Source organism: Dermacentor albipictus, chromosome 10, assembly GCF_038994185.2.
Source record: "Dermacentor albipictus isolate Rhodes 1998 colony chromosome 10, USDA_Dalb.pri_finalv2, whole genome shotgun sequence".
Lineage (NCBI taxonomy): Eukaryota > Metazoa > Arthropoda > Arachnida > Ixodida > Ixodidae > Dermacentor > Dermacentor albipictus.
In genome coordinates this window covers 56979938-56993482 of record NC_091830.1, presented here as the reverse complement: position 1 = coordinate 56993482, position 13545 = coordinate 56979938, and the positions used below count along the sequence as shown (strand labels likewise).

The following is a 13545-nucleotide window of genomic DNA, read 5'->3' as shown; positions in this document are numbered from 1 at the left end:
CCTGCATGGCTCACAATTCCCTGTTGCCTTCGTTACAGCCCTGAGAAGAAATCTTCCAAAGTAGGTGAGGATGTCGCATTCAGTTGATGAAACTTCCTCAATAACAGGCTCCTCTAGGCGCTCCTCGTCATCCATAAACTCCACAAGCTGCTTTTGTAGAGTAGGACCAAGAACATCGGCGAGGTGCAGGCTGTCATCAATGTCGTAGCTTATTGACTTCGGTGTGTGTAGAAACTGGCCTACACAAACCAGCTTCAAAGCGCATTTGACATCGTATGCACTTGAGGTGGGCTTTTTCATCCGCAAGATTGAGAAGATGTTTTCCAGGCAGTCTTGGATCAATCGACTGTTCAGGACATACATGTACCCACGCTGGCATAGAAGTTCTGCGACGCAAAGTACGACAGATGTTGAAATTAAAAAGCCTGCCTGCGACGTCTTCCAGGGTACTCTTCCCATTTTGACATGTCGCAGCGTATGCTGGGCAAGGGGAAGCGGTGCTATCGCCTCTTTATACTTAGTGACATTTATCTTGCTCAGAGCAAGTGCAGGATGACGTGATGACATTAAACTATACTATCTCGAAAGTAGTTAAAAAAAGCACGCTGTTGCGTCGGCCTCGGTAGGAAGCTTTCCGTTCTGGATTAGGTTGCGAATACCAGCAGGGGCTTCATGAAAAAGCTGTACAGCTATGCTGGCCTTCATTTGGGTAAAATGTGCAGTGTTCTCGTGGAGAGAAGACAAGCTATTTGTTATTTTAAGGTCATTATCAGAGTCGTGCTGGAGTACTTCCTCTACGTGTTTGTTGTCGACCTTGTTGTCAGGAAGACCCTGCTGGTTCACTGTCTCATTGCTCATGTAGAAACAGGTTACCCGCAGAAGCTGAGCCCGAAAGTTTCTATATATTCTGTGTCCGCCATAAAATACAGCAGCCTACCTTCAAGATGAGGGTGAGGGATACTGCTAACGGTTTCAGCGTTTCGATGGCTAGAAAGTCCTAGCAACCGCCACACAGCCCGGTTTGCTGACCCCATATCCCTTGTTACGACAAGACCTCTTGGCGATATGCTGTGAAGCATTGCTATGAGACTGAGAACAACGTCTTTCATCAGTCATCCATCAGCAGATCTGCCCATGAAGTGGTATGCAATCACTTGTTTATAGCGCTTGTTTCGACCGCCCACCATGAACACTTAGGCGTGGTTTGAGACATTGTCTGGTGCGTCGGGCAGGGTCGTGCTGCCAAAAAGGTAGTGCAGCGAGCGGCCGTGCTTGTACCCTTGAGTGATTTCCATTTCATCCATGAATAGGAAACAATCCTTTTCAATATCCTCCATTGCCTCCACTTTGCGTTTGAGCACATCGAACTCTTCATGGAGGCTACCTGGAAGAAAGTGGATGTTTTGTAACCTCCTGATCAGGGTTCTGTTTGAGGGAGAGGACACGATAATGATCGAAGAAGTTCATACCCACCTGCGCCACATGCATGCTTGATTTGCAGCGATGTTCTTATTGTTTTTTCAGACCGACTGCATCCTTTGCTATTTTGTCTGTCTAGTACGTTCTTTTGGTCTTCATTAAGGAGTGTAATCTAGGTCATGGAATCAAGTTTTTTGCACAAAGACTTAACTTGTTGCTTGAGGTTTCGAATGGAGGCCTTTGCCTGGTTGTGCAGCATTTTCAGCCTATTATACTTCCGCGTTAGGTCACTGTACCTTTTTTTGTGCACTGCAGTGCTATTGCATGTCGATGTTAGCTCTTGATTGGTGTCATTTTCAGAGGAAGTGAGCAAGACCAGATTTTCAGTTTCGGGGTTATCACAGGACCCAGTTACTTTTTCTGGTGAGAATTCAGACATTATTGTGCCAATGATTTCATGACGTATCTCTGTCAGCTGTAGCGAATGGAGCGTGCTTCGAGAAGTGCTACAACTGAGGTTAGCCGATGTATGGCTCGACGACTCTGTGGATACGTGGGGGAGGGATCAGGAAAATTTATTTCCATTATCATTGCCACTTGACTGAAACTAGCTATATGTTGCAGCAGCTGTCCTCTGTTGTGAGGGCTCGTCGTCCTCATCACTGTCAATACTGCAGCTGACAACTAAACACCTGAGTAGGTGAGCGTTTGCATCATACGGTAATGAAGTTGCTGAACGTAAATCTGTAAAGCATGCAGATCCACATGCTCGAGAACTGCCTCGAGAATCGCACACATTCAGGCTGTCATGCTGCTGCGGTGAGTTGATCACATTGCTTTCGCAGTTCTCCGTAAGCTGATCTTGCACATCTTCAGCTGCCATCACATCAACGGACAGGCTGTTTGATATGTTACCACACTGGCTTGCAGATTGATCAGTAGCTCTCAGTCCAGTTGCCGTAGCGTTAGCAGAGGCTGTGTCTTGGAAGAGACCCTTTGGTGGCTTGCAGCGCTCCGGAACAGCTGTAAAAATTTTTCCAGAAGCTAGAGTTAACAATAAAACCGAACACAGGCAGCCCCTCTGCATTATCTTTACAGGCCATAGCATGCCATAGGGATTTTATGCTGATTGATCACAGCGTGACCATCATTAGGAATACAGTCCTAATGAGTGTTGCCATCGTTTGTGGCATGAAATGCTAGTGAGAGGTGAGGGGATGCCACTGTTTTTGTAGAGGACAGTGTTGTGGAATTACAACTCCTGAGTTCAAATTACTCCGGAACCGTTATGTTTGAAAGGGTGCTGCTTCATGGAATGTCTTTTTTTTTATTCCTGATTTTCTTTTTCTCACTGCTGAATAAGTGAGTCATATCACTGCAGGGTAGGGCCTGAGAGTATGCATAAGTATTCTTTAGAGTGCAATGAGATTGAATTAGATAGGGCACAAGCTTATATTTGCCGAAAGTAGTCCTAATTGCCATCTGCCATAAATGTTCACTGCTGTGGTCTACACTCAATGTACATCGCTCATTTTCTCCTCCCCTCCCCCCCACACACCATACCTCGCGTATACCCAAGTCAAGCCTCGCGTGAAATTCTACATATAAGATTTCTTGCTTGCGGAGGCTTGCTAAAGCTTAGTTACAATAAGCAGCGACAAGCATGGATTTTTGAAAGAATTGAGAACCCACAATTCTACATTGATACTGTTGTCAATATTTCTTAATATTTTGCTGAAGCACCGAGCCATTTAATATTATTACTATATCAAATGGTAATTAGACTTAAACTCGAGTATGTGTCTGCTATCAGTGATCCAGGCTTACGTAACCTAGCAGATGCAATAGAGTCTCTTCAGAATCGCTGAGCTGGCTTTATCGTATCGGACTACTCCCTTGCTGCCGAACTTCCTCCTAAAGAAGAAAAATTTAACGTATTTGTCTCTTTCATAAAATTTTTCTTGAAACAGTCACTGAAACACGAACTTCTATCACAACTATCGTATTTGTCAACCCGTATTGATCACCAGCATAAGGTCGCCATTCATTTACTTGCCACACTAACCTGTTTCACGATTCAGCTATACCAAAGACTATCTCACAATGGAACCACCTTTCCAGTGTTATAGCCAGCATTGAAGATGTAGTCATTCAAGGCTGCAGTTGTTGACTGCTTCACAGAATAACCTGCGAAGGTATAAATTCAATAAGCTTTGGATTTTCAATGTACAATAATGTTGCTAACGGTATTGTCATTCAAGGCTTTTGGTATTGACCTGTTAGAATAAGTTGCGCTGTTAATCATTTTGTGTTGCTTTGTTTTGGCTTTTCACACATAGCTTTCGTGTTGTTTAAATTGTTGCGCTTGTATAATCAGAAAGCACCCACCCCCTCTGTAATGCGCTTGGGCCATGAGGGTATTGCAACAAATAAAATATATAATATTTACTACGAAATGGAAAGAGTATCGGGATGATAAGTCTTGTTAGCGCTGTCCAAATATCTTTTCTGTTTTTCTCGAAGCTCAGTCCTCAAAGTGGGCCTGCAGGCCGTAAAAATTTTCTAAATAACAACGCGGTGTTGTCAATGCTTTGAATTTTATTGCGCATCGTGCGACGGAAGCCATGGGTGTGAACTTATAGCGTCTGAAAATGTATCGGCTTGCGCACCATGGATGCACTTAAGCGTCATGAAGTGGCAAGCTGTTTTTTATGAGCATTCTTTCTATGCACGAATGGTAGTGTGTATGACAGCTCTCTTCGATAGCACATAACGGGTTAAATAGTAAGCCCAAAATAGGTTAGCTAACAGGGTCGCTTGTAACCACCCTGGCATAAGCAAGGAAATTGAAATTGCTTTACAGTCTTGAAGTACACCCACTGCAAATGGATGGACTGCTCAAAATCTACATCATGCTGCCGCCCCTGCCTATTAAATTCCCCACTGCTTCTTCATAATTTCTTGCTCTGCGCATGGGAACACAGTCATGTTGACAATAACAGCAAGCAAGCTACATAACTAAGAAAATATGCAGCAGCGGAAGCTGCTGCAGGCAGCTACTGAGGCTTGGCAGTCGAGCTTACAAAAACATTATGTACGCGAAATGCAGTTTGCTTTACCTCGAATTCTAGCACACATTCACTCACCAGTCAATAGTCCACGTTCTTGATGCAATCCAATTCAGCCTTTCTAACTGCGATTGCGCGTGAGCATGCAGCAGTACTTTGTATTGTATGCGAAGAATCGCTCTATCGCCCGCATAAGGATTGGACCAATACTTACACAACATACGTATGACGAGGCGGACGGTGTCCATCGGTCTCGTTTAATTTGCGCCAGCCAGCGTTTCCTTCGGGTAGGGCTGGCCGGAAAACAAAGCATCCGCACGCCGTTGCGGCTTTTCTTAGAGCACTATGGTACGCAGCAGCAGGTCACGATTCTCGTCGTTGAGGTCGGGACGAGTAGGGTTACCGTCCACGGCCGTGCGGGCGCAACAGCTGGCTTCTTTCACAGTTGCGGGAGCATACGACGGCTTTCACACCAACCCAGATCTCACTTATTAGTGAAACAGGAAAGAAAACTGGTTGCCGGCTTCTTTCGGTCGTTGTAGCGCCTACCGAACCACAGAATAGGGACCGCACTGTGGAACAACGCCGCGTTCGAGTGAGAATCAAAATGGCGGAAGCGGGGGTTGGAAACAGCACCATCCGCGATACTTAGCGGAATTCTGCCGAGTGCGGCACGGGCGCATACAAAGGCTGGCACCACCCTAACAAGGTAGTACATGGAGGCTCCCTATTATGGAAGCACGTAAGAGGAGTCCAGCAGAAGTGCACGCCTCACACATAAGTCATGTTGATGGTGACAATATGTTATGTCCCTATATTGATTCAATGTTAACCCTTTGTCGTCGAGAGTTATCGCGAGATGTGTTCTGCCACAATAATTTACTCACAAGTAACTGCAGTGAGTTATGAAGTTGCGAACGCTACAGTACACTGAAATTCTGTCTTTTTGAAGAAATGAAAACGTACATGAGTAACTTCCCGAAATTGGCACTGAGTGCCATAAGGCAGTTGACAGTGTTGTATTTTGAGCAATAGGCGACAGAACAGCTTCCTGCTGCAGCATCATGCCTGGAATTTCAAACGACGTTAACAAAGCGAAGTGGAACTCTTCAGTCCCTGCCCAAGGACTGTCGCAACTATTAAGTTCCTGCAAAGTGTACATTATTTGTAAGTAATATCTACTGGAGTTACTATTTGTTTAATTATTCATTGCATAAACAAACAAGTACAACATGTTGCATGAAATTGTGTGCTTGTATGCTAATAAAAGCTACACGTTGATAGCATCCTTCTTAAGGAGCCTCCTGAAATCTTCGTGTTTTTACTGAGTAATTACTTGGTATTTTCAACTCGCGTCTATTATATTTATGGCAGTGACGTGAACACTAGCTGTTGTAACATTACAAAGCATTGGCCTTGTTTACCACGCTCTACCTTTCACGCGCCTGTTTCTCTCGCATTTAAAACAAAGGCAACGAGAGTTGAAGAATGGCAACGAAGCTTCGTAGTGCAGCAGCAGTTCTGTTAAAGGTGATGCAAAGAAACTAGGGGCGCTCTAAGCCTAAGGGCCAAACAATGAAACCCTCCTTTCCTCAGTAAGGAAGCCTTCATTGCTGTGAGGTCACCTTATGTCACTTTGAAAGCTTCCTTACTTAGGCGCCCTCGGTGAAGGCTTCCTTGGTACTTCCTCAGCATAAGGAGCCAAACAATGAAATCTTCCTTACCTCACTAAGGAAGCCTTAATTGCGGTGAGGCTACCTTATGTCACTCTGAAGGCTTCCTTACTGAGGGGCCCTCGGTGAAGGCTTCCTTGGTGCTTCCTCAGCATGAGGTAGCTCCAAAGCTACCTAAATGCGTCCTTACACTGCTCCTGGCCCTGAAGGAGCGCTTCGCCTCACTGCTTAACCACGTGACGTTTGCTTGCGCATGCGCGCTGTCGCCCACCTTCGGAGAAGCGCGAGAACGGTACGTTTTGCCTCGCACGTTCGTTTCAGTCACGCGTGCGGCATGGAAGCGTTGCTAGGCGTTGCACGACGCCGGCGTGCCAGCGTTGCTGGAGCACATCAAGTTTTGCACTGTAATGCGCTGCTTCTTTAGGTTTAGTAAACAAAACTAGAAAAAAGCGTCCACGCTTCTCTATATTAGCTCATCAACTTAAAGATTATGCGACGATACAACCTTTTTATTGAATAGTGGTGTTCTGGTGTTCGCCTAAAGCTTTTAAGAGATAATCTCGAACCCAGGCATGGCGGCAACCGCTCCTTACGTGAGGACGGGTGAAGGGAGCTTTCAGAGTATGCTTGCTTCCTCCATCGGCCCTTCGCTGTAAGGAGGCCTCAGGTAAGGTTAGGAAGCGCTCGAAGGAAGGGAACGTTTCATTGTTTGGGCCTAATTCGACGGATTCGCAGCAATCACGGGGCGTTCCCGTCGATAGGGCACGTGACATTTTGTGTTGATGCCAGTGACAAGCCTGAACATGGTACGGTTTGTGCGGACTGTAAACGGTGTTTCAGGGCCTATTTCTGAAACATGGCAGCGTAGGCTAAAACGTTTCCGCGTTCGGTGAACCAATACACGCCAAAGAGTGCAACATTCACGCGGGAGATATGCAGTTTATAATATTACTGTAGGAAATTAGTCCATTACTGTGGCAGGAATCATTGTGTTCGCTGCGTGTTTGAGAACAGCACTACTGTGGTAAGTAAACGGGAAGCTTGGCGAGCAACTTTATTAATACTATATGGGCTTGCTTTAAAGAGTAAAACAGAAGGTTACGCAAGCGATAGCGCGAACAATAGAAATCCGTGTTTGCAAATGTGTTTTAAAACCTGCAGTCGATATAAATGTAGAGTACAAGAAATAATCTCTGCACACTAATAAATCAGAACTGTAAAACACTGTAAAACATGTAAAACACTGGAACTTTCTTTCAGCAGCAGTAAAATTATTCCGTTGGTATCATCCGCATCGCAGACTTCGTATATATATTTTTTTCTTTTTATGGTATAAGATAGCTAGGTGTTGACCCTACGTTGAGAGCTCATGAACTTGCGTGGCGCATGCTCCGCGCCACACAAAGGATCAGAAATAATTTAGTGTCGTTTATTTTCGAAGTGCATTTGTGGAATCGCCGCACAATCTGCTCTTCTGGTTATATAACTTTTCCGCCAAAAATGTGCGCCGGTATTTAAAAAAGCGGAGTCTAAAAAATGTGCGTCTATCCCGAAGATTACGCACTCTGAAAATGTGGGCTCCTCTCCAAGTTTTTAACGTCGTAAAAAGTGGGCATAACCTGTTGGAACCGCAAGGAAGCCGTGAGGGAAGCACGCAGTAGAGGCGCGCGTAGCGCCTGCCACCCACTTGGCTCCCTAAAGTTCTTGTAACCACCTCGCACTGCTTTGCAGATGTAGCCCCTGTATTACTGCGCATGCTTATTTTTGTGATGTTCAACTACTCGTCATGAAACCACAAGTACGCCTAAACACTGGAGGAGGACACCCGGCACGTTGAGTTCCCCAATATAATTAAAACATCCCGAATTATCAAGCAGTAGCGCTCAAAGCCTTCAAAGAGTTTCGAAACGTTCCTGTCCAAGATTTAACGCCAATAAAAATTGTAAATCAGAATAATTGCGAGAATGCATCAAAGTACTTCGTGCAAGGTCATGAAATTAGTGTTGATGGAGGAAAAAACTGAATACGATATATGACATAGCTAGAAAGGAATCGGTAAAGAAAAATGCTAATGAAGACTTTGTACCACTTTTCCTAACTTTTAACGTGTACATTTTTTTCTTACCCAAATTCTCCATTCACAATCCGCGCCTGATATCCACAGCAGGCTCAGTTTATCCCTATTTTAGTGTGGGATGGAGCAGGAGCCCGCAGTGATGTGAGGTACTCACGGTACCTTTGGTGAAACACCGTTCTCTTCCTGATTGCTCTGACATTCGTTTTGCTTTCTCCCATATATGTCTGCACTAATCATGAATTATTAATTGCACTGCTGTATAATATTCGTTCGTTTCTATGCAGTAATTCATTAGTCTAGATATTCCCAATCACTCTCGATTAATGGTATATGGCTTACCTGGAGCCTCGTCTTTCCCTCTGCTGTCTTTAAAACAGTCTTTAAAATGGGAAGTGATAAATTGCGAGAAATAGAAAGACGAGAACAAGAAAAGAGGATATGGAAAACGTTCCTAAAGGTTTCCTTTTTCTCACAATCCCTTTTCGTTCGCTCTCTTTAGACCAAGGCTAGCTGTAGTTCGCATTGACCGGTTCTGAAATGTACGGTGGGCTCACTACCTAAATGCAAGACAATGAAAACATGATAATGCAGATTCCAGACCATTCACCTTGCTTGCCCGAACGCCGCGCTGAAGGATGTGGTTAGGCGCCGATATCTGAATCAAAAATATGTTCAACAAAGCGACGAATGTGGCCTCTTACGTTCTATACGAATACTCACCAGGCCTTTGTAACGTGGGATCATGGACGTCAACACGGTGGGCGGCAAGGCATAGTCGTCCTCATAATCGTACCATCCCATCGAACTGATGGCAATTACAATGTCGACCTTCCAAGTGCTGCGGAGAATGAACGCCGAGCAACAATAGCATCGTCATTTACAGTGGGCAACCATTTCAACTCATTTATGAATAATCGCCCTATATAGCACGGTGGTCTTAGTCATAGGCGGTTGAACAATACTAAGCCACCCGTGTTCTCCCGTGTTGTAAAGTACTGGAAGCTGACCTCTGCCTTAAAGAATGCACTGATGATTATGTTCCACGATGTGGCTACGTTGTAGTGGATCTGTTGTTTCGGAAGTCTCTCTCTGTCTCAGACAAAGAGACGCGCGCGTACGAACACGCATGCACATACAGACACAAAACAATGCACATAGCCGCTCCCACCTCGCACGCCATTCTGCCAACACGGACAGCTCCGACATTCTCTGGCGCCTTTGTACACAGCACTGTGAGACTTGGGCGAAGGAGCGCGTCACTTGCGTTAAGAAGGTGTGGTGCAGTGCTGTTATTAGGCCTAAGTTATGCACACACTTGTGTTGCCACCTTCTCCAGATCGCGCTACAATAGTTTCCGCTCATATTGTTCAATAAGGGTTCGTGACACCTATAGCGACATGGCTAGCAGCGGCGTGACATCGCACTCGCTAGTTACTACTCTTATTGGGTTTTCTGCTTTTAATTTCCAGGCCGCGTTTCTTTCCTTTCGTATCGTACATGCAGCGATCTGATCTCTCGGACAGCAGTCGCGATAATGCATAGCACAGGCGCAGCCAGGGAACCACATTTTGAAGCGAAACTTTCTTTGCGAGTCATCCCAGATTTCTTTGAGTGTAGTAGCTGCCTGCTGCTGCTCGTGCATTGTCACCGAATATATCCCCCTCGGCTGTGAGACGATGGTGCCATCTAGGAGCGATGGCTCATGCGACTTTTCCCGCAGCAGTGCAAGGCAGACTGGAGAAGACGGCCACGCATACGGATCATTTGCCGCTGATAGAGAGGGCGAGGGGACGCGTACAGCAAACACCACCTAGAGAAGAAAAGGCCTGAGCGCTCGGCGAGTGATGTCAAGGAAAAGAGACCGGCGGCGGGCTCGGGGATTTGGGTTGAATGAAGGGATCGCGCCTTTATGGGCAATGTAAACAAGATCGCCGTTATTTTTTTAGGAATCGTTGAGCAGACGGCCCACAGAGAACATAGGGTATTCCAAGGTTATTTTATTTAAGCAAAACTATTTACGCACTGCATTATTAAAAAGCCCACCCATCAAAAATGAAATGGTTCAACCATAGGACTGAGAACGAATTTCGGGTAAATTATGAGAGGTATATTGGCTTATATTGAAAAGTCACAGTGCTGCCCTCTCCTTCAGAGTAGCTTCCTTGCGTTGATTTATTGACGGCGTCAAAGAGTTTGCCGTTCATTCTTCCAGAAAAGTTCTTCCACAAAACGTTAGCACTGCCCCTTAACACGTATCTAATGACAACTTCACTGTTGTGCCCTTCTTCACATTCTAGACACATGTATTTATTCCAGTCTAGACTAAGCTCTAAACGAATAATTTCGCTTTCGAGGCATTATTACATACAGTACCGCAGTCCACATACCTACAACACCTCATATGAGTTGAACAATGGAGATACAAAACATTCGTGCAACTATTTACAAAGAAAGACATGCCTTATTACGCAGAATTCCACCTATTCTCTTCCTTGCCTTTGCATTGGCACCCAATATCTGTCATTCATCCTGCGGAAACAAGAACGCATGATTTTTCGGCCTCGATTTGTAATCGCTCCAGCAATTGGGCATGCATCACTTATTAGGCATATCCTGGTATGAACGTAATCCACATTCTGCGGCAATGAAGGCTTTCCGGACACACAAACGCAATCGCAGCACAAGCGCAGAGACTACATGCATGGTTCACGTCCAGAAAGAAAGTGCGCTCAGAAGCATATCGCAGCATGCCAGGAGTTTTCTAACCCTGAAGATATCCAAGGAGTGGTAGGGTTTCCGGAACTAATCGAATTGTTATCGCCATCATCGCCCACTCGGTCTACCGCGTCTCATTTTCAACACACGCGCGCCGCTTGTAGCTGCGTAGCACGCTGCACAGAACGTCTATGTGGGCCTCTTTTGCGTGACGTAGCTCAAGGGGAGAGGGTACAGCGAGGAGGCCTTATGTTCTGTAGAGGGTGTTGGTAAAGCCGCGATAAGACTGGAGCGGTGGTCTCACGTTGCGCGTGCCTCGTGCCGCCTAGAACAACATGGACGGTAGCATCTGCGCCTCCAAGGGGAGGTACGGTGACCCAAACAAGTGGCGCAGAAAGCCTGCTTGCCTCTTACAGCCACTATAACGCTGGTTGCGTTGGAAGCTGCACTGCATTGCAGAGCCCCTCGTTCAGGGCTTCCCTGAGCCAGATCAGAAGATGCGCGTGAACGTAAGCTTTGCTCTATATAGAATGCAGCAGCATACATCGCATCTGCTGAATTTTGATCCCCACTGCATAGAGTATTTTTCATTCTGTAGGTCCTTCGCCAGCGGCTGTGGCTAAATCTCGCGGCTGATATAATGCCAGGATTGGTCGCTTAGCGCGATTAATGATGGGAATGGTAAATTAAATTAGTCACTCCAGATTATGGCTTGCGCTCCCGCTCGCTACAATTCTTTATCTCATCAGCGTTTCTCCAACGTGACAAGACAGCGCCACTAGCTCTGAACACGTAGCATTCACATGTCACATGCCGCATATTGTTGGCATATTCACTGATTTAGCTGCGTTCCATGATATAAGCGAATTGAAATAATGCGTGGCCCTAGAGAAGCTACATTTAAGCTTGTTACGTAGGAAAAGCACGATCTCATTGTGAGGCATGCTGAAGTGTTGAATCGCAGCGAATGATAACCATTTGAACTTGCAAAAATGCGTTGCTGGCGGGACACAGACGATGAAACATGCAAGACGAACACCTCAGTCGACGTCGCGTGAGTAATGTGCTTTGGCAAAATAAAATGGTTTACCAATCCTCACAAGTTCCTCCCCCCCCCCCCCTGTGAATTATGACTACTCGACGTTCTCAAACCTGCACCTTAATTATAGTACAGGAGCGTTTGTCCATTACAACCCACATCGCGATGCGGCAGCCGCGACCGGAACTGAATCCACAATCTCACGCTCAGGAGTGCAGCACCAGAGCGACATAGCTACCGCATGAATTTCGTAGATTTTCAACGTGGTGGCTCTGAGAAGGTATGGTGGCCTCGATGAACCAATTGCCGTCACCCAAAAAGATGACGTACATGTGATGCAGACTATACAAAGGATGTTCCACATCCGCCGTCAATGCCGTAAGTGTTGGCGCTGGCTAATACCCCCAGGTTTATTCTAGTAGATAAACATTAATACCCCAAAAAAGTAGATGGCAAAACGCCACAGCGGTAATTCAATTGGAAAGAGAATCAGACACATTATGCGAAGACGTGGCTGCGTGCCCCACATACGGCCAGTTGTGTTTTCATCCACTTTCATTTCCGTTATTTTTTATCATTTCTTCAATTCAATTATTACACGATTAGTCACTAAGAGTAGCGGGGAAATGACCGACCCTTGCGGGGTGCCTCTGTTTGGAAGTAGGAAGCTTTCACTGCGGATGTTGCAGATTCCGACTGTTGCCTTGCGGTCCATCAGAAACACAATTCAATTACACGAGCGCTCGCCCATGCCGTGGCGAAAAGCCCCTACGATGAGCCGAGAGGCAGCTGCTGCAAGCGAAATGGCAAACCAGAAAGAGGATGAAGCGAATGCAATGCAAACAGACAGGACGGAAGAAAACACCGGGGAAGGTACCTGGAACTATGATGCAGAAAGCGGCCGAACAATCGAAGCGGAAAGCGCCTGGATCACAAGAAACAAGAAAGCCAAGAAGGACACCTCGAATTCAAGGACGCCGGCAAAAAAACCAACCGATGAGCAAATGCCCAATGCAGCACCTTCACAGCGACAACGCAGACCCAGGATGCCACCCCTGCCACTTGACGACTTTAAGATCGTCTACCGCCCGCAAGCAGGTCTCGACCTCGCCCAATGGAATACCGTCGCAGTCGTGCACGCCATCGGAAGAGCGAGTGGGCTATCACAGCAGGATTTCAATGACAAAGTACGCGTACAAGTACAGAGAATCGAAAATTTATTCATCGCAAGCACGGCTGACAAGGAAGACGCAAAGATGCTGGTCAGCATCAACAGAATACAGGTTGGAGGCACTTACCACAACGTCAAAGGCAACATACGAACTCCTGACGACGTCTCCCGAGGCGTCATCAATGGCCTCATACCAGGAACAAGCACCGCAGAACTTATGGCAGCACCGGCACGATACACCGTTCTTCACGCCCGAAAGATGGGTCAGTCGACCGCGGCAGTCGTATTCTTCGAAGGACCGCACGTTCCCTACTACATCATCTTCCAGAGCGTAGACTTCCGCTGCAGACCATATCGCAAGTCAGTGCAGTACTGCCGCACCT

At 46.2% G+C, this 13545-nt stretch overlaps 1 protein-coding gene across 3 annotated transcripts in view; it reads right to left on the bottom strand.

Annotated features, from left to right (window-relative positions):
* LOC139050495 (uncharacterized) overlaps positions 1 to 13545 on the bottom strand; it is a 167028-nt gene that overhangs the window by 25634 nt on the left and 127849 nt on the right. For all 3 annotated transcript variants that reach the window (XM_070526939.1, XM_070526940.1, XM_070526941.1), the window contains exon 11: positions 8958 to 9075. In XM_070526939.1, the coding sequence (XP_070383040.1) occupies positions 8958 to 9075 (118 nt within the window). The remainder of the gene's footprint in view (positions 1 to 8957; positions 9076 to 13545) is intronic.